The sequence below is a fragment of the Microcaecilia unicolor genome, chromosome 3, assembly GCF_901765095.1.
Source record: "Microcaecilia unicolor chromosome 3, aMicUni1.1, whole genome shotgun sequence".
NCBI lineage: Eukaryota > Metazoa > Chordata > Amphibia > Gymnophiona > Siphonopidae > Microcaecilia > Microcaecilia unicolor.
The window spans coordinates 9,740,879-9,762,217 of NC_044033.1; the positions used below are offsets into that span (position 1 = coordinate 9,740,879).

General features: G+C 47.3%; 1 protein-coding gene across 1 annotated transcript in view; it reads right to left on the bottom strand.

The window, feature by feature from the left end:
* LOC115467377 (MAM domain-containing glycosylphosphatidylinositol anchor protein 1-like) overlaps positions 1–21,339 on the bottom strand; it is a gene marked incomplete in the record, with an annotated part of 483,050 nt that overhangs the window by 266,097 nt on the left and 195,614 nt on the right. The window contains 1 exon segment of the mRNA XM_030199249.1: positions 13,434–13,695. Coding sequence (XP_030055109.1) covers positions 13,434–13,695 — 262 coding nt within the window.

The window sequence follows — 21,339 nt, forward strand, 5'->3', positions numbered from 1 at the left end:
CTGCGCAGCCTTCTACATGGAATGTTGCTAGTGGAATAGCAACATTCCATGTAGAATCTCCAATAGTAGCAACATTCCATGTAGAATGTCAAATAGTAGCAACATTCCATGTAGAATGTCAAATAGTAGCAACAGAATCTCAATAGTAGCAACATTCCATGTAGAATCTCCAATAGTAGCAACAGAATCTCAATAGTAGCAACATTCCATGTAGAACCTCCAATAGTAGCAACATTCCATGTAGAATCTCCAATAGTATCTATTTTATTTTAGTTACATTTGTACCCTGCGCTTTCCCACTCATGGCAGGCTCAATGCGGCTTACATGGGGCAATGGAGGGTTAAGTGACTTGCCCAGAGTCACAAGGAGCTGCCTGTGCTGGGAATCGAACTCAGTTCCTCAGTTCCCCAGGACCAAAGTCCACCACCCTAACCACTAGGCCATTCCTGCCTTTTCAGTTTTTAAAGACTGCCCAAAGCAGCTTACAACGCCGCACACAAAATTACAACATAAGACAAGGTACAAAACACTCATAAAATAGCAAAGCAAAACACTGCACAACAAATAAAACAGCCCAAACCAGAAGCCACTATCCAAAAACTGCTAATGAAGGCTGCACAGCAAACCTCCCAAATTCAAAAGCAAAGAACATCATTATAGTTTTATTAGCATCGTTACCTGTTTCGCTATTGTTACATTGAAATATTCTGTTATTGTCATAGTAGCATTTCAGTGCTTTTTAAGTAAACAGCTTTGGGAACTCATCTTGGGAAGGAAAAAGCATTACATAAGCCAAAGACAGAGCAGAATATGACCAGGTCCACCAGAGCCCCGCAGGTGCCTAATTAGAATACAGATCTTTATTTTAATACCGTAATTTGGAGTCTCAATTAGTTCAGAGAGGCGGCTGCAGTCCCATCAGTCTAAAGCAGAGCGGAGCTGTACAGTAATTTGTGTTCATAAGCAATAAATTCAGAGCAATTACTCTCTCTCTGCCTTCCAAGTTAATGCAAGATGTTGTAATATTTTATAACCTGATATGTGCTACTCCCCACCGGGACCCAAACAGAAATTAGAATCTACAGATTGAACAAGGTTTTGATAATTGATAATGAATGAATGCGAAGCAGGGGGTAAGCGAGTAGCAACAGGCACTTTTGCTGGTTAACAGCTGTTTGTTGCACTGATTAGAACTTAGGAATTCACTGTTTTGCGGTTTCTGTGCATACAACCATCCGGAAGCCGACAGCAGAAATAGTGTTGAAAATGCATATACTGAACACAGGGGCAGCAAGCAGCAATGGCTATAAACCAATGATCCCTCCCTATTGGCCCTCCAAACCAGGGCTGGCGTTAGGTGGGGGGGAGGAAACAGGGAGGTTGCCCTGGGCCCCACAGCTCCAGAGTGCCCCGCGGTCCAGGCATCTCTTCCCCTTCTCCCCACCACAGTCCGTCTCCTCCTCCCTTCCCCTCACCTTCCCGGACTTCTTTAAAAATTTATTTTCCTTCTTAAAGGGGCCCTGGTGCAGCAACCATCCTCACAAGCTGCCTCTGGCTGCCTCGAAGCTTTCCCTCTCTGCCACAATCTGCTCCCCCCCCCCCCCCCCCCCCCACCGAAGCAATTTCCTATTTCAGCCTAGGCTGGCTGGAGGCTGCCTGTGAGGATGGCTGCTATGCTGGGGTCCCTCTGAGAAGGGAACTAAATTTTTAAAGATGACCACAAGGTGAAGGGAGGGAGACAGACCGTGGTGGGGAGAAGGGTAAGAGATACCCTGACCACGTAGTAGGAATGCAGGTGAGGAGATCGGGGGGAGGATGGAGGAGAGGGGATCAGGGGCTTCCTCCTTAATTTCTGCCATGGGCCCCACCATGTCTAAAAACGGCCTTGCTCCAACCTATGGGTGAGGACCCAGTGGGAGCTGGGAAACTGGCCCTCGGCTAGCCTCAAGATGGCAGCCAGAGAGGATGAAAAAGGACTTCGAAGCTCCATACGCCAACCTTTAAATTCAAAAATGAAATTGGAGCTTGCAACTCATACATTTATGAAAAGTGTTAGAATTTTCTGGGAATATGGAAGAAATGAGCATCTTCCAACATTGATGTGATATTATATTGGTGGGGTCTTATGACCATTACAGTTGCTTCAGAAAGTTGAGTGGTCAACTAGTCTCCATCTGAATGTCTGATATCCATATCGTAGGACAACACATTATGATCAGTTTACTGTAAAATAAAAGTCATTGACTCCAGGTTAGTTACATTCCTACCCTCTTTCTTGCTCCTGCTGTATGTTCTAAAAATTACCATTCAGAAGCTGAGAACTCTGCTCTGTTTTGGCCCCCACCAGAGATGATCTGGAACGATACTCACACTGCACGTTGAGCTGTACCAAAGCTTCTCGAGGTCTTATGTTGAAACCGTTGTATCTGGCTGTCTGGCACTTGTACGTTCCACTCAGCTCCCGGTTCACATTGTCCAGCTGCAACTTCCCATCGTAGGTCTCCACCACCATGGCACCAGAGGGCATGGGAGCCTCCTTGTCAACCCGGGACCAAAGAATTGGGGGCCTGGGCTTTCCTCGTACCTCGCACTGCAGCTCCGCCCTAGACCCTTCTTGAACTGTGATTATGGACTGTCCCTTGGGTACGCTGATGGTTGGAGGAACTACGGGAAACAAAAAAAACACATCTGAGTTTTAGCACGTTGCAGGAAGTTCCGTATAATGGGGTCAGCACTCACACCTCAATAAATGCAACCAAGTTCTCTTGAGCAGATTAGTGAAGGCGTCTCTGGCTGATCCCCTCCCAAACGTATATGTGTCAGACTGAGTAGCACTGTTCCCTCTAAGTTGAGTGGAAGTTCTTCATCTACAATCCTTCCAGTGGGGGGCGATGTTTCACTATCATATTTTCAATAGTGAGGAACAGGTAAGTTCTGAAGGACTCAAAGGAATCCGCCTGTCCTCAGGAGCAATGCAACTGGAGGACACCCACTCAGCTTAGAGGGAACAGTGCTGAGCAGCAGAGAGGACATGGTCCAGAACAATCCATACACTTACAGCTCTTTGGCCCCAAATGTTTCTGCCCTTTGCTGGAGTGGAGGAGCGGCCTAATGGTTAGTGCAGCGGGCTTTGATCCTGGAGACCTGGGTTCAATTCCCACTGCAGCTCCTTGTGACCCTCCATTGCCCCAGGTACAAAAACTTAGATTGTGAGCCCTCTAGGGACAGAGCGAGTACCTGCATATAATTTGTACAGTGCTGCATATGTCTAGTAGCGCTATAGAAATGATTAAATCTAGTAGTGTCTGATTAGGGCCACCTTGCCAGACTGATAATGTGGGGTACAGGAGCGACCAGTACCTAGTCACACGGTGAATGGCAAAATACAATTAGAAACAGGGCAATCAAGGAGACTCAAGGCACCCAGTGGGGGAAGAGGAAACGGAGAAGGATGAAGATCCCAGGGCAGATCCTTGCAAAATGCTGACACAGAGGGAGAAAAGAGGGCAGAAGGAGTTACTAACCAGAAACATGCACATACGTTCCCGAATTCAAACATGTGTGGGATAAACATAAAGGAATCCTGTTCAGAAGAAATGGATCCTCAGGAGCTTAGCCGAGATTGGATAACAGAGCCGGTAGTGGGAGGTGGGGCTGGTGGTTGGGAGGCGGGGATAGTGCTGGGCAGACTTATACGGTCTATGCCAGAGCCAATGGTGGGAGGCGGGGATAGTGCTGGGCAGACTTGTACAGTCTGTGCCCTGAAAAAGACAGGTACAAATCAAGGTAAGGTATACACAACACAAAAAAGTGGCACATTTCTTGGGCAGACTGGATTGACCGAGCAGGTCTTTTTCTGCCGTCATCTACTATGTTACTATGTTACTCTGACCAAGAGAGGAAGCTAATCATAAAATCTCCTCTAAAATACGACTTTATTGTACCAAACCAAATGCGGAAAATGTGTTTCTATTCATTTTCCAATCAGAACATAATTCATGGGGATTTTTCCCCCAACAATTACGGCGGGGGGGGGGGGGGGGGGGGGGGACGTTTTGCTGGCCTGATTGATATGAAACCCACGGCTTCCAGTTTTATGGCCTAGCTAACCAAGCACGTCGGCTTTAACGGCCTGCATGCAAAAATTAACGGTGCAGCTTTATGAATCCTACAAGGGATTGAGCTGTTTCTGCATTTTATGGGTCTGGTTTTGTTTCTGTTCTTAAAGACTGAATAGGGAAAAGGGTTTCTTTTTAATTCAGTGCCTGTGGGGAGAGCCCTCAATGAATCAGGCCAGTCATAATGATAATTAATATTATTATTACACAGCTGCTTAAATAAACAGCACTGGCTCGGGGCTGGAAGAAGGACCCTGCTGCCTCTGTTACAGGATCTTTGCAGGGTCATCCTCAATGTTTTCCAAAATATATGCAGTAATTTATTCCGTCTGCCTGGTTGTATGACTGAAGGTAAGACACAGAGAAGCCAAGTTACCCAGTTCCAGGCTGGAGATTTTTGGCCAGGCTTGGTTTTGAACGTATATCCCAAAGCAGTCTGGGATTTGTAGTGCCTGATCCTGCCTATAGAAGTCAGTGTTACAAGTCCCATAATGCACCTGGGTAGGGTGGTCAGAAATTGAGGACTGCCCAAAATCTTCAGCCTGGAACTGGGTAACTTGGAGGGGCATAATCGAACGGCGCCGGCTATCTAGATGGCCGGCGCCGCAAAAAGTGGTCCTGAACCGTATTATCGAAAAAGATGGCCGGCCATCTTTCATTTTGATAATGTCAAAGATGGCCGGGTTTGACATGGCCAGCATCGGTTTTCGCCCATAATGGAAACTAATGCCGGCCATCTCAAACCCGGCCAAATCCAAGGCATTTGGTCGTTGGAGAAGCCAGCATTTGTAGTGCACTGGTCCCCCTGACAAGCCAGGACACCAACCGGGCACCCTAGGGGGCACTTCTAAAATTTAAAATAGCTCCCAGGTGCATAGCTCCCTTACCTTGGGTGCTAAGCCCCCCAAATCCCCCCCCAAACCCACTCCCATAACTCTACACCATTACCATAGCCCTTATGGGTGAAGGGGGGCACTTAGATGTGGGTACAGTGGGTTTTGGGGGGGGGGTTGGAGGGCTCCCACTTACCACCACAAGTGTAACAGGTAGGGGGGTGTGCCTGGGTCCACCTGCCTGAAGTACACTGCACCCACTAAAAACTGCTCCAGGGACTTGCATACTGCTGTCAAGGAGCTGGGTATGACATTTCAGGCTGGCATAGAGGCTGGTAAAAAAGTTTATTTTTTGGGTGGGAGAGGGTTGGTGACCACTGAGGGAGTAAGGGGAGGTGATCCCCGATTCCCTCCAGTGGTCCTCTGGTCAAGTGGGGCACTTTTTTGAGACTTGGTCCTGAAAATAAATGGGCCAAGAGAATCCGGCGAAATGCTCGTCAGAGCCGGCCATCTTTTTTCCATTATCAGCAGAAGCCGGCCATCTCGTAACCACGCCCCGTCCTGCCTTCGCTACCCTGCCGAAACGCACCCTTAAATTTTGGCCGGCTCTGCGACGGAAAGCAGTTGGAGCCGGCCAAAATCGGCTTTCCATTATACCGATTTGGCCGGCTTCAGGAGATGGCCGGTCATCTCCTGTTTTGTGTCAGAAGATGGCCGGCGATCTCTTTTGAAAATAAGCTGGTTCGTATCTCTGAAGACAATATTCAAGTTCAAAGTTTGTGCGAAGGCCAACCAGAGGCCTGGAATTTCGCTAGATCCTGATCAGTGGCTGTATGAAAATACACAAAGCTTTGTGAAAAACATGCCGTTGACGCCTTTCCTCCTTACTGAATCACAGAATCATCTACAGCAGGGGCATAGCCAGACCTTACGGCGGGAGGGGGCGAGAGCCCAAGGTTGGGGGCACATTTTGAGTACCACCTCACCTCACCTCCTCGCCCCCACCCACCCACCTGCCTGCCTCGCCTTGCTGCCCACCCGCCTCGCAATCTATTTTTATAACACCCTTGGGTGCGGAGTCAGTTCTATTAGTATATTTTGGGCCTTAGAATTTGGATCTGTAGATAAAGGGAACGGAACTACTTCCATGACAGTGTACTCTCTAATACCAAAGTGCTTTTGTTTCATATATTCCATAATTTATACTAAGAGTCACGTTTCCTAATTACACCCAAAAGGAGTGTAATCTGTGTATGCCCCACAGGTTCAAGACATCAGCCTGGAAGAGGCAGACTCAGCGTAAGGTGAGAAAGGATGGTGGATGCATGGAATAGCCTCCCAGGAAAGTTGGAAAAATCAGTAATATGCAATTCAAGAAAACCTGGGATACACACAGAGGGTCCTTAAAGGTGCAGAAGCAAATAGAATGTACTAACTTTTATAGTAGGAAAGATATTGGCCATACCCAATCAAAACTTATCAAATTAAAAAGTTTGCAGTTTTTTTTCTGACTTGATAAATAATTTGGTTCAACTCTAATAGATACAGATAAGCTATTTCTTAAAAAAAAGTCACTTGAAAAGGAAAACAAAAATAATTAAACTTGCGCTTTAAGCGTAAACCCTTAACAGATGGATAAAGCAATAATAATTGATCCTGAAGATGACGCGAACATCTAGGCTGTAACTTAATTACTAAGTTGATCACGAACACAGAGATTAGACTGTAAAAAGTATGATAAGTCAAAGATAACGCTTCAAAAAGGATACAGGTTCGCATAGGAAGCCCAAATGGGAGGTTCATCTGGCTCAGATTGTTCAGGTACACACACTACGTCCCCCATACCCAATACGAAGGAGGTTCATCTGGCTCAGGAACACTCTACTTCCCCCATACCCAATAAGAAAGAGGTTCATCTGGATCAAGAACACTCTACTTCCCCCATACCCAATACGAAGGAGGTTCATCTGGCTCAGGAACACTCTACTTCCCCCATACCCAATAAGAAAGAGGTTCATCTGGATCAGGAACACTCTACTTCCCCCATACCCAATAAGAAAGAGGTTCATCTGGATCAGGAACACTCTACTTCCCCCATACCCAATACGAAGGAGGTTCATCTGGCTCAGGAACACTCTACTTCCCCCATACCCAATAAGAAAGAGGTTCATCTGGATCAAGAACACTCTACTTCCCCCATACCCAATACGAAGGAGGTTCATCTGGCTCAGGAACACTCTACTTCCCCCATACCCAATAAGAAAGAGGTTCATCTGGATCAGGAACACTCTACTTCCCCCATACCCAATAAGAAAGAGGTTCATCTGGATCAGGAACACTCTACTTCCCCCATACCCAATACGAAGGAGGTTCATCTGGCTCAGGAACACTCTACTTCCCCCATACCCAATACGAAGGAGGTTCATCTGGCTCAGGAACACTCTACTTCCCCCATACCCAATAAGAAAGAGGTTCATCTGGATCAGGAACACTCTACTTCCCCCATACCCAATACGAAGGAGGTTCATCTGGCTCAGGAACACTCTACTTCCCCCATACCCAATACGAAGGAGGTTCATCTGGCTCAGGAACACTCTACTTCCCCCATACCCAATATGAAGGAGGTTCATCTGGCTCAGGAACACACTACTTCCCCCATACCCAATACGAAGGAGGTTCATCTGGCTCAGGAACACTCTACTTCCCCCATACCCAATACGAAGGAGGTTCATCTGGCTCAGGAACACTCTACTTCCCCCATACCCAATACGAAGGAGGGTCATCTGGCTCAGGAACACTCTACTTCCCCCATACCCAATACGAAGGAGGTTCATTTGGCTCAGGAACACTCTACATCCCCCATACCCAATACGAAGGAGGTTCATCTGGCTCAGGAACACTCTACTTCCCCCATACCCAATACGAAGGAGGTTCATCTGGCTCAGGAACACTCTACTTCCCCCATACCCAATACGAAGGAGGGTCATCTGGCTCAGGAACACTCTACTTCCCCCATACCCAATAAGAAAGAGGTTCATCTGGCTCAGGAACACTCTACTTCCCCCACACCCAATACGAAGGAGGTTCATCTGGCTCAGGAACACTCTACGTCCCTCATACCCAATACGAAGGAGGTTCATCTGGCTCAGGAACACATTACTTCCCCCATACCCAATACGAAGGAGGTTCATCTGGCTCAGGAACACTCTACATCCCCCATACCCAATACGAAGGAGGTTCATCTGGCTCAGGAACACTCTACTTCCCCCATACCCAATACGAAGGAGGTTCATCTGGCTCAGGAACACTCTACTTCCCCCATACCCAATACGAAGGAGGTTCATCTGGCTCAGGAACACTCTACTTCCCCCATACCCAATACGAAGGAGGTTCATCTGGCTCAGGAACACTCTACTTCCCCCATACCCAATACGAAGGAGGGTCATCTGGCTCAGGAACACTCTACTTCCCCCAAAACCCAATAAGAAAGAGGTTCATCTGGCTCAGGAACACTCTACGTCCCCCATACCCAATACGAAGGAGGTTCATCTGGCTCAGGAACACTCTACTTCCCCCATACCCAATACGAAGGAGGTTCATCTGGCTCAGGAACACTCTACGTCCCCCATACCCAATACGAAGGAGGTTCATCTGGCTCAAGAACACTCTACTTCCTCAATACCCAATAAGGAGGTTCATCTGGCTCAGGAACACTCTACTTCCCCCATACCCAATACGAAGGAGGTTCATCTGGCTCAAGAACACTCTACTTCCTCAATACCCAATAAGGAGGTTCATCTGGCTCAGGAACACTCTACTTCCCCCATACCCAATACGAAGGAGGTTCATCTGGCTCAGGAACACATTACTTCCCCCATACCCAATACGAAGGAGGTTCATCTGGCTCAGGAACACTCTACTTCCCCCATACCCAATACGAAGGAGGTTCATCTGGCTCAGGAACACTCTACTTCCCCCATACCCAATACGAAGGAGGTTCATCTGGCTCAGGAACACTCTACTTCCCCCAAACCCAATAAGAAAGAGGTTCATCTGGCTCAGGAACACTCTACTTCCCCCATACCCAATACGAAGGAGGTTCATCTGGCTCAGGAACACTCTACTTCCCCCATACCCAATACGAAGGAGGGTCATCTGGCTCAGGAACACTCTACTTCCCCCATACCCAATAAGAAAGAGGTTCATCTGGCTCAGGAACACTCTACTTCCCCCATACCCAATACGAAGGAGGTTCATCTGGCTCAGGAACACTCTACTTCCCCCATACCCAATACGAAGGAGGGTCATCTGGCTCAGGAACACTCTACTTCCCCCATACCCAATAAGAAAGAGGTTCATCTGGCTCAGGAACACTCTACTTCCCCCATACCCAATACGAAGGAGGTTCATCTGGCTCAGGAACACTCTACTTCCCCCATACCCAATACGAAGGAGGTTCATCTGGCTCAGGAACACACTACTTCCCCCATACCCAATACGAAGGAGGTTCATCTGGCTGAGGAACACTCTACTTCCCCCATACCCAATACGAAGGAGGTTCATCTGGCTCAGGAACACTCTACTTCCCCCAAACCCAATAAGAAAGAGGTTCATCTGGCTGAGGAACACTCTACGTCCCCCATACCCAATACGAAGGAGGTTCATCTGGCTCAGGAACACTCTACTTCCCCATACCCAATACGAAGGGGTTCATCTGGCTCAGGAACACTCTACTTCCCCCATACCCAATACGAAGGAGGTTCATCTGGCTCAGGAACACTCTACTTCCCCCAAACCCATAAGAAAGAGGTTCATCTGGCTCAGGAACACTCTACTTCCCCATACCAATACGAAGGAGGTTCATCTGGCTCAGGAACACTCTACTTCCCCCATACCCAATACGAAGGAGGGTCATCTGGCTCAGGAACACTCTACTTCCCCCATACCCAATAAGAAAGAGGTTCATCTGGCTCAGGAACACTCTACTTCCCCCATACCAATACGAAGGAGGTTCATCTGGCTCAGGAACACTCTACTTCCCCCATACCCAATACGAAGGAGGGTCATCTGGCTCAGGAAACACTCTACTTCCCCCATACCCAATAAGAAAGAGGTTCATCTGGCTCAGGAAACACTCTACTTCCCCCATACCCAATACGAAGGAGGTTCATCTGGCTCAGGAACACTCTACTTCCCCCATACCCAATACGAAGGAGGTTCATCTGGCTCAGGAACACACTACTCCCCCCATACCCAATACGAAGGAGGTTCATCTTGGCTGAGGAACACTCTACTTCCCCCATACCCAATACGAAGGAGGTTCATCTGGCTCAGGAACCACTCTACTTCCCCCAAACCCAATAAGAAAGAGGTTCATCTGGCTCAGGAACACTCTACGTCCCCCATACCCAATACGAAGGAGGTTCATCTGGCTCAGGAACACTCTACTTCCCCCATACCCAATACGAAGGAGGTTCATCTGGCTCAAGAACACTCTACTTCCTCAATACCCAATAAGGAGGTTCATCTGGCTCAGGAACACTCTACTTCCCCCATACCCAATACGAAGGAGGTTCATCTGGCTCAAGAACACTCTACTTCCTCAATACCCAATAAGGAGGTTCATCTGGCTCAGGAACACTCTACTTCCCCCATACCCAATACGAAGGAGGTTCATCTGGCTCAGGAACACATTACTTCCCCCATACCCAATACGAAGGAGGTTCATCTGGCTCAGGAACACTCTACTTTCCCCCCATACCCAATACGAAGGAGGTTCATCTGGCTCAGGAACACTCTACTTCCCCCATACCCAATACGAAGGAGGTTCATCTGGCTCAGGAACACTCTACTTCCCCCAAACCCAATAAGAAAGAGGTTCATCTGGCTCAGGAACACTCTACGTCCCCCATACCCAATACGAAGGAGGTTCATCTGGCTCAGGAACACTCTACTTCCCCCATACCCAATACGAAGGAGGTTCATCTGGCTCAGGAACACACTACTTCCCCCATACCCAATACGAAGGAGGTTCATCTGGCTGAGGAACACTCTACTTCCCCCATACCCAATACGAAGGAGGTTCATCTGGCTCAGGAACACTCTACTTCCCCCAAACCCAATAAGAAGGAGGTTCATCTGGCTCAGGAACACTCTACGTCCCCCATACCCAATACGAAGGAGGTTCATCTGGCTCAGGAACACTCTACTTCCCCCATACCCAATACGAAGGAGGTTCATCTGGCTCAAGAACACTCTACTTCCTCAATACCCAATAAGGAGGTTCATCTGGCTCAGGAACACTCTACTTCCCCATACCCAATACGAAGGAGGTTCATCTGGCTCAAGAACACTCTACTTCCTCAATACCCAATAAGGAGGTTCATCTTGCTCAGGAACACTCTACTTCCCCCATACCCAATACGAAGGAGGTTCATCTGGCTCAGGGAACACATTACTTCCCCCATACCCAATACGAAGGAGGTTCATCTGGCTCAGGAACACTCTACTTCCCCCATACCCAATACGAAGGAGGTTCATCTGGCTCAGGAACACTCTACTTCCCCCATACCCAATACGAAGGAGGTTCATCTGGCTCAGGAACACTCTACTTCCCCCAAACCCAATAAGAAAGAGGTTCATCTGGCTCAGGAACACTCTACGTCCCCCCATACCCAATACGAAGGAGGTTCATCTGGCTCAGGAACACTCTACTTTCCCCCATACCCAATACGAAGGAGGTTCATCTGGCTCAGGAACACACTACTTCCCCCATACCCAATACGAAGGAGGTTCATCTGGCTGAGGAACACTCTACTTCCCCCATACCCAATACGAAGGAGGTTCATCTGGCTCAGGAACACTCTACTTCCCCCATACCCAATACGAAGGAGGTTCATCTGGCTGAGGAACACTCTACTTCCCCCATACCCAGCAAGCAGCATGGCTGACCTGTCTCAGAAGAGATGTTCACTTCCACACTTAGATCAGGAATGGGTGCTCCCTGGAAGGAAGCCACGCACAGGTAAGTGCCATAATCACTGAAGCGCAGGTCTATGATCTCTAGGCTGCTGGTGATGGCTGGTAACTCTGGATCATTTCTGGTGATGAGCAGACGGTCAGAGATCTTGGCAGGCTTGCCGTTCTTGTACCAGGAATAAACAACTTTCTCCTGGGGGTACCGCATCCACGTGGCACGACAGCTTCAGGTCCTTGTCCTAGCTGAATGCTCTCACTTTCCTTAATCAAGGTCTGGGGTGATCTGGAAGGTGATATTCTTCATGGCTGTAAAGACACAACAGGCGATGTATTAGAAAAGAGTGGAACGGGTAGGCGTGAATCGTTTGGTTTATTCTTTCCAAAAATACTAGGACTAGGGGGCACACCAATGACGCTACAAAGTATTAAATTTAAAATGAATCAGAGAAAATGTTCTTCACTCAACGTGTAATTAAACTCTGGAATTCGTTGCCAAAGAATGTAGTAAAGCAGTTAGCTTAGCGGGGTTCAAAAAAGGTTCGGATGGCTTTCCAAAAGTAAAAGTCCATAGACATTTATTGAAATGGACTTGGTGGAAAATCCACTGCTTATTTCTAGAATAAGCAGCATAAAATGTATTGTACTGTTTTGGGATCTTGCCAGGTACTTGTAACTTGGATTGAAACAGGATGCTGAGCTTGATGGACCTTCGATCTGTCCCAGTATGGCAATATTTATGTACTTATGATGTAGATTTTTCATTCTGAGATATTTTTGTTAGAACATTTAGAGAGGAGTTTTCAACCTAGCAGTCAAGTGAGCATGTTATATAAACGCCTCCCGAATTACGGATGGACCAAGGCAAGAGCAGTGGATTCTAAACTCTTCCATTTATGCAGCATAAGGAGCAGCAATGAGGATGATGGCTCAACATCACTCTCTACAAGCCTTCCTCAACATTTTTGGGTCTATTGCTCTGGCTGACAATTATCGAGGTGGTTTTCCTTCAAGTAGTGTCAATAGATGGTCTTGAACCTATCAAGTAAAAGCAGAAGTTGGCTCACATAGATGACATGACAAGAAGAGGGGTGAGGGGAGCAAGTTGCTGATCTTCTAGCATGCGCCGGACTGCTGGAAAGCAAGAATGCAGGAAAGCAGTAGTATGAAGGGGTATTACAGAAGGGTGGTGGGTACTTCCTGGTCCCCATGCAAGGGAATAGGACTTTGCCAGAAACAGTGAAGGGTGCATATGTTCGTTGACTTCTGCTGGCCCACTAACCTGTCATGAACCCAGAAGAACAGAGAGTTTGCCAGTGCAAGAGACCCTTCTCCCTTATCTCTGGATGCTAACCTTAGTCTGAGCTCTGAGCGTGGAGTACTATATTACAGCTTCCCAGCTCATGTGTGAAAGAGATCGGTATAAAGTTACATTAAGCTAGAAAGGAAAGATGGTTAATGATGCCCAAATTAGGCAAGAGGCTGTGGAACAACGTACATCGGACAAGAATGTTGACCATTTTCTTGGCAGGGTTTCCGACATTGTTGATGGCAGTGCAATTGTAATATCCAGAATCTTCGGTCCGGATCCTCCAGATAGTGAGATTTCCCCCTTGGGTGAAGCTGTTTTGAGGCATGGGGTTGGGAGAATGAGACCAGATCACTTGAGGTGTGGGGTCACCCCCCGTCAGTGAACATTGGATGGTGACGTTATCGCCAGGGTTCACTACCAGGGTTTCATTGACGGACATCTTTAGACTGGGAGGAGCTGGAAGAGAGAAGATGACAAAGATCATAAGGTTTCTCAAATTTACATTACCCAAGATTGATCATCGAAACGACCTTGGAAGTAGTGAGGCTCATGGCACATATCATGCATCATTTGCCCGCTCTGGCTCATACATTAACAAAGCAGTGCCTATTTGAAAATCGTTCAGTTCAACAAGGACACAACCCTACAACTGTGAAACACTGTCCCTATAACACGGCACCTAAATTTAAGCACCATCCCCCAGATTCTATATATGGCACCCAAATTTCCACATGCAAATTAATTGAATAACAAGCTCTGAATCAGTAATTGGGTGCTAACAACTAATTATTAAGGTTAATTGGCACCCATTAGAATTTGCATGCCTAACTCCCACAGCACATATCTGAAAAGGGGTGTGGCCATGGGAGGAATTCCTTTTCAGAGAATGTGGTAGAAGCAGTTAGCTTAGCAGGGTTTAAAAAAGGGTTGGATAATTTCCTAAGTCCTTAAACCATTATTAAAATGGACTTGGGGAAAATCCACTGCTTATTTCTAGGATAGCAGCATAAATGTATTGTACTTTTTTTGAGATCTTGTGATCTGGATTGGCCACTGTTGGAAAGAGAATACTGGGCTTGATGGACCTTCGGAGTGTCCCAGTATGGTAATGCTTATGTTCTTATGAGGGGCATGAGAGTAAATACTTATAGAATACGGGGCAGCACGCCCAACTTGGGTGCCAAGATTTACACCAGCATAAAGGGCAGGCATTTTATAGTTTCACACTTAGCGCCAGTCTTTTCTGGTGCCCATTTTTGAGTGTGATTTATAGAATTTCCCTCTATATGCATGATTACATTTCTAGAATACTAGCACTTACATGGGTGAATGTACATGTGCACACAGAGTGCTCAGCGCTATTCTCTAAATTACGCACGCAAATGCCTTAGTGTATATATGCAAGGGGCGTTCCCATGGGAGGAGCATGGGTGGGACATAGACGAGGTTCCCACTTCTGTGCATATATGCAAGGCAGAGTTCCCTGGGAAGGAGCATGGGAGGGACATAGGCGGGGCTCCCACTTATGTGCATATATGCAAGGGGCATTCCCAGGGGAGGAGCATAGGCAGGACATAGGCGGGGCTCCCACATGTGCAAATATGCAAGGGAGGAGCATGGGCAGGGTATAGGCAGGGTTCCCACTTGTGTGCATAATTACAGATTACTGAAAGTTCAGTGCTGAAGTGCCATATTTAGGCACACACGTTTACTCCAGCCAAAGATCTGGCAGAAGTGGGCGTGCCTAAATATAGGCGTGATGATGCTGACATCCAAGCATCCTATAAGAACACTTATGTCCATAGAATAGGCTTCACTACCCGCATCAGTCATAGACAGGGGCGTAGCTACGTGGGGTCGTGGGGTACGTGCAGGACGTCAGACTCACAGAAACAGAAGCCTGCGCAGCCGCATTGCTGATCTGCAAGGGCAGGCTTCTACATGGAATGTTGCTAGTGGAGGAGTAGCCTAGTGGTTAGTGCAGTAGAACATGGGATGTTGTTACTATTTGAGATTCTGGAATGTTGCTATTACTTGAGATTCTACATGGAATGTTGCTACTATTGGAGATTATAGATGGAATGTTGCTACTATTGAGATTCTGTTGCTACTATTTGAGATTCTACATGGAATGTTGCTACTATTGAGATTCTGTTGCTACTATTTGAGATTCTACATGGAATGTTGCTACTATTGGAATTCTGTTGCTACTATTTGAGATTCTACATGGAATGTTGCTATTCCACTAGCAACATTCCATTTTTAGATTGTGAGCTCTTTGAGCAGGGACTGTCTTTTCATGTATGGTGTACAGCGCTGCGTATGCCTTGTAGCACTATAGAAGTGATAAGTAGTAATAGTAGTAGGATTTAGGGGCAGATTCAGGGGCCCTTTTACTAAGCCGCGTAAGCGTCTATGCGCACCCAAAATGGAGTTACCACCCGGCTACCACGTGGTTCTTGCGGTAATTTCATTGTTGGCATGCGTGTCTGAAAAATAATTTTTATTTTCGGACGCACGTCAAGTGGCCTTTGACACGCGTAGGTCATTACCGCCTGGTTAATGCGCGAGACTTTACCGCTAGGTAAGCCATGCCTAAAGTTTGATGTGGTTTATAATAATGTTAATGTGTTATAGCCAAGTGTAAATATAGGCACGACCATTTGGACCGACCCGGGTGCAGGGAGTGGAGGGTAGAGAGTTGACGGACCAGAGCACCGTGGGGGGGGGGGGGAGCAGAGGGAATAGAGAGAGACAGAGAGAGCAAGAGAGATCTGGAGGAAAGGAGAAGGGGAAGAGAGGGAGAGAGATACTGGACCTGATGGTGGTGAAGCTAAGGGAAGGGGGAGAGAGACCTGGATTATGATGGGGAAGAGAGGGGGCAGATGCTGGACTGGGGGACAGATGCTGGCCCAACGGAGGGAGAGAGTGAGAGATAGAGAGATGCCAGAGTACAGAAGTTGGATGGAGGGGGGTAGGGGAGGCGCAGGAGGAAGGGGAGAGGAGAGAAGCCTCCCTAAGGGGGGGACAGGGACACCAAAAAAATGCTGGCTCTGGAGGGAGCATAGGGACAGGAACACAGAGGGGGAGACACTGGAGAGGACGGATAAAGACACATATGAAAGATGGATGTTAGACACAGAGAAGAAATGTCAAAAGGACAGGAGACCCTGGAAAGAGTTAAGAAAAAACTCAGAAAAGCAGATGAGAGTCACTAAGACCAAAGCTCAGACAACAAAGATAGAAAACAAATGTATTTTTTCCTGAAATTATTAATTGTGGATATGTCAGCTTTGGAAAATGTGCATCCACCCTCCTTCCCTCCTTTCCCCCCCCCCCCCCCCCCCCCCCCCCCCCAGTCCTCACCGTCCTTTGGTGTTATAGGGGGAATCCATCTCAGTTTTATGCTCGGGTCCATTCAATCTGTATCAGCATTTTCTCTGGAGTTAATGCATCAGTTTATCTCTATATTCCTTGAGGAGATAGCAGTGCAGCTTTCCACAAACACTAACCTGCCTGGAAGAGACTAATTTTACAGAGCTGTATGCCTCTGCCTGAAATCTTTGCAATGGGCAACTGCCATCAAATAGAAAACTTATGGTTTTCATTTTGTCCCCACGAATTGATGGCTTTTAGCACACAGTAATGTTTAGGACGATCCCCGAAGGCCCACACTGGCCATATTGCTTAAAGTCCCGCTCCAGAAATGACCAGCACAATTAGAAAGTGAATGCTGAATGTTTATCAATGCAAGTGTCCCCCTGTGACGTGAGCCCTGTTATTGGAGTCGGCTGGCAAAGGGAGAATAGGTGACATTTCCAACACACTACTTCCCACCTCAAAAAATCTGCACCCTTCCCCCTCCCCCAAATAGGCTTCAGCTTCACACACATTGCCTTTGTTCGTGGATGAGAAAGTTAGGTTTGGGTACTACTACTATAAATCATTCTATAGCGCTACCAGTCGTACGCAGCGCTTCACAATTGAACATGAAGAAAAGACAGTCCCTGCTCAAAAGAGCTTACAATCTAAATCAGGACAGACAGACAGGACCAATAAGGATAAGGGTAGGACAGATAGAAGGACACATAGGGAAAGGGGACTATTGAAGAGAGGAAGACAAGATAAAGGTTACGAGCAAGTGGGACAAGTTAGGAGTCAAAAAGCAGCATCAAACAGGTAGGCCTTTAGCCCGGATTTGAAGGCGGCCATGGATGAGCTAGACGTAACGGCTCAGGAAGCCCATTCCAGGCATAAGGTGCGGCGAGACAAAAGGAACGGAGTCTGGAGTTTAGCGATGGAGGAGAAGGGTGCAATTAGGAGAGATTTGCCTAGTGAACGGAGTGCCTGGGAAGGAGTATAGGGAGAGATGAGGGTGGAGAGGTAGTGAGGGGCTGCAGAGTGAATACACTTATAAGTCAATAAGAGGAACTTGAATTTTATACGGAAACGGATAGGGAGCCAGTGAAGTGACTTCAGGAGAGGGCTGATATGGGCATAGCGACTTTGGCGAAATATTAATCGTGCAGCAGAATTTTGAACAGATTGAAGAGGAGAGAGGTGGCTGAGTGGAAGACCTGTGAGAAGCAACTTGCAGTAATGTAAGCAAGAGGTGATGAGAGTGTGGATGAGGGTTCTGATAGCATGTTCAGAAAGGAAAGGGCGAATTTTGGTGATATTATAAAGGAAGAAACGACAGGTTTTAGCATCTGTTGAATATGTGCAGAGAAGGAGAGGGAAGGAGTCGAAGATGACCCCAAGGTTGCGAGCAGACGAGACAGGAAGAATGAGCGTGTTGTCGACAGAAATAGGAGATGTGGGAAGTTTTGGACATATTGAGCTTCAGGTGGTGGTGAGACATCCAGGCAGCAATGTCAGAGAGACAGGCAGATACCTTGGACTTGGATTTCTGCCGAGATTTCTGGTGTGGAGAGGTAGATCTGGGAGTCCATCAGCGTAAAGGTGAAACTGAAAACCATGGAGAAGAGATCAGAGCACCAAGGGAGGAAGTATAGATGGAGAAAAGGAGAGGTTCCTAGGACGGATCTTGGGTACACCCACTGACAGTGGGATAGAGGAAGAGGAGGATCCACCAGAGTATACACTAAAAGAACACTGTGAGAGATAAGAAGAAAACCATGAGAGAGCAGAATTCTGAAATCCAAGTGAGGACAGCGTGTCAAGGAGTAGGCTGTGATCAACAGTATCAAAAGCAGCAGAAAGATCGAGAAGGAGGAGGATAGAATAGAGCCTTTGGATTAGCCAGGAATAGATCATCGGAGACTTTAGCAAGTGCTGTTTCAGTTGTTTGAAGGGGACGAAAGCCAGATTGGAGTGAATCAAGAATAGGTTGAGAAGAAAGAAAGTCGAGGCAGCGAGGGTGGACAGCACGTTCTAGTATCTTGGATAAGAAAGGGAGGAGGGAGATGGGGCTATAGTTGGAAGGAGAGGTAGGATCCAGAGAAGGTTTTTTGAGGAGTGGGGGTGACTGTGGCATGTTTGAAGGCATCAGGGACAGTCGCAGTGGAAAGTGACAGATTGAGAATATGACAGATGAAAGGGGTGACAGCAGGAGAGAGAGTGTTGAGTAGATGAGTGGGAATAGGGTCAGTGGAGCAGGTGGTTAGTTTTGAGGATGACAGAAGAAGTAAAGTTTCTTCTTCAGTGATTTCGGAAAAGGAAGAAAAGGAGGCAGGAGTAAGAGGGTTGAGAGAGTGGACTAAGGGAAGAGGAGGTGGAGGAGTGGCCTAGTAGTTAGAGCACCAATCTTATAATCCAGAGGTGGCTGGTTCAAATCCCACTGCTGCTCCCTGTGATCTTGGGCAAGTCACTTAACCTTCCATTGCCTCAGCTACAAACTTAGATTGTGAGCCCTCCTGGGATAGAGAAATATCCAGAATACCTGAATGTAACTCACCTCGAGCTACTACTGAAAAAGGTGTGAGCAAAATGTAAATAAATAAATATTTGAGATTCTATATGGAATGTTGATGTTATCTGAGATTCTACATGGAAGGTTGCTACTATTTGAAATTCTGTTGCTACTACCTGTATTTGAGATTCTAGATGGAATGTTGCTAGTGGAGGAGTGGCCTAGTAGTTAGAGCACCAATCTTATAATCCAGAGGTGGCCAGTTCAAATCCCACTGCTGCTACCTTGTGATCTTGGGCAAGTCACTTAACCCTCCATTGCCTCAGGTACAAACTTAGATTGTGAGCCCTCCTGGAACAGAGGAATATCCAGAGTACCTGAATGTAACTCACCTTCAGCTACCACTGAAAAAGGTGTGAGCAAAATCTAAATAAATAAATATTTGAGATTCTAGATGGAATGTTGCTAGTGAGGACTAGCCTAGTGGTTAGTGCAGTGGAACATGGAATGTTGCTACTATTGGAGATTCTAGATGGAATGTTGCTACTATTGAGATTACTACTACTACTATTTAACATTTCTAAAGCGCTACCAGGGTTACGCAGCGCTGTACAATTCAAACATAGAAGGACAGTCCCTGCTCAAGGAGCTTACAATCTAAAAGACAGGTGTACAATCTAGAGACAAGTGTCCAGTCAAAGACAAGTGTAGAGTCCGACTAATAGGGCATGCTATATTCACGGACGGTTAGGTGCCGAAGCAGCATTGAAGAGGTGAGCTTTAAGCAGAGATTTGAAGATGGGTAGGGAGGGGGCTTGGCGTAGGGGTTGAGGAAGATTGTTCCAGGCATTAGGGTGAGGCAAGGCAGAATGAGCGGAGCCTGGAGTTGGCAGTGGTGGAGAAGGGAACTGAAAGGAGGGATTTGTCCTGGGAGCGGAGGTTACGGGCGGGAACATAGGGGAGATGAGGGTAGAGAGGTAGTGAGAGCCGCAGACCGGGTGCATTTGTAGGTAAGGAGGAGAATCTTGAATTGAATGCGGTATCTGATCGGAAGCCAGTGAAGTGACTTGAGGAGAGGGGTGATGTGAGTATATCGGTTCTACATGGATTCTACATGGAATGTTAATGTTGCTATTCCACATAGAAGCCTGCACTTGCCAATCAGCAATGTGGCTGCGCAGGCTTCTGTTTCTGTGAGTTTGATGTCCTGTGAGCAAAATCTAAATAAATAAATAGGTTTGAAGTTTTCAAATGCTGCTTCTACTGTTAAAGGACAATCGGATACTAAGGTCATCTGTCTTTAACAAGAGCAATGTTCATTTATTTACAGAACTTCTAGTCCACCAAATCACCAAGGGTGGGGTGGAAAACATTCAAACATCCATAATAAATAGCACACAAATGCAAACAGCCTCAGGATGCGTTCACTCATGTAGAACCTGCATCTGTGAATGAGGAGATTTGGTTGTACCAGTGGCGTTCCTAGGCTGGCTGACACCCAGGGCGGATCGCCGATGCACCCCCCTCAGGTGCAGCGCAGGCCCCCCACGGCAAAATTACACCCCCCCCCCCCCCCGGGTGCATTTTTACCTGCTGGGGGGGGGGGGGGGGGGTGCCGCGTGCCTGTCAGCTCCGAGTCCGCTCGTTCCCTGCTGCTCCCTCTGCCCCGGAACAGGAAGTAACCTGTTCCGCGCAGAGGAAGCAGCAGGGAAGGAATGAGCGGACTCGCCAACAGGCGCGCAGCACCCCCCCCCCCCCAGCCGTCGTGCACCCGGGGCAGACCGCCCCACCACCCCCCTCTTGGTACGCCACTGGGTTGTACTACAGAAAACTGGTATATCAGATCCATGACCCCTTACCCATTTTATCTGAATTAAATACCGCATGGGACAAATACAGAGGATCTCTAAGTGAGAAGAAAGGATTGCAGACTTAGTAGTTCTTATAGATGGGCAGACTGGACAGGCCACAGGGTCTTCACCTGACATCATTTTCAATGTATCTTGAAATTATGTCATTTTAGGTCATCTGCATTGAGCCCCAAGTTAGGAATCCATACCCCCAAAAGTGTTCCATTTTACACCCCAACTACTAGTACTAAAAGCCACCCTCCACTGGTAATAAAGTCCTTCTCCCCAAATAATAGCTCCTGCCCCATCGTAACACTGTTTCCATCAACATAGGAAACCATGCCTCCATATCACAGTGCAAATTGCACAAACCACCTC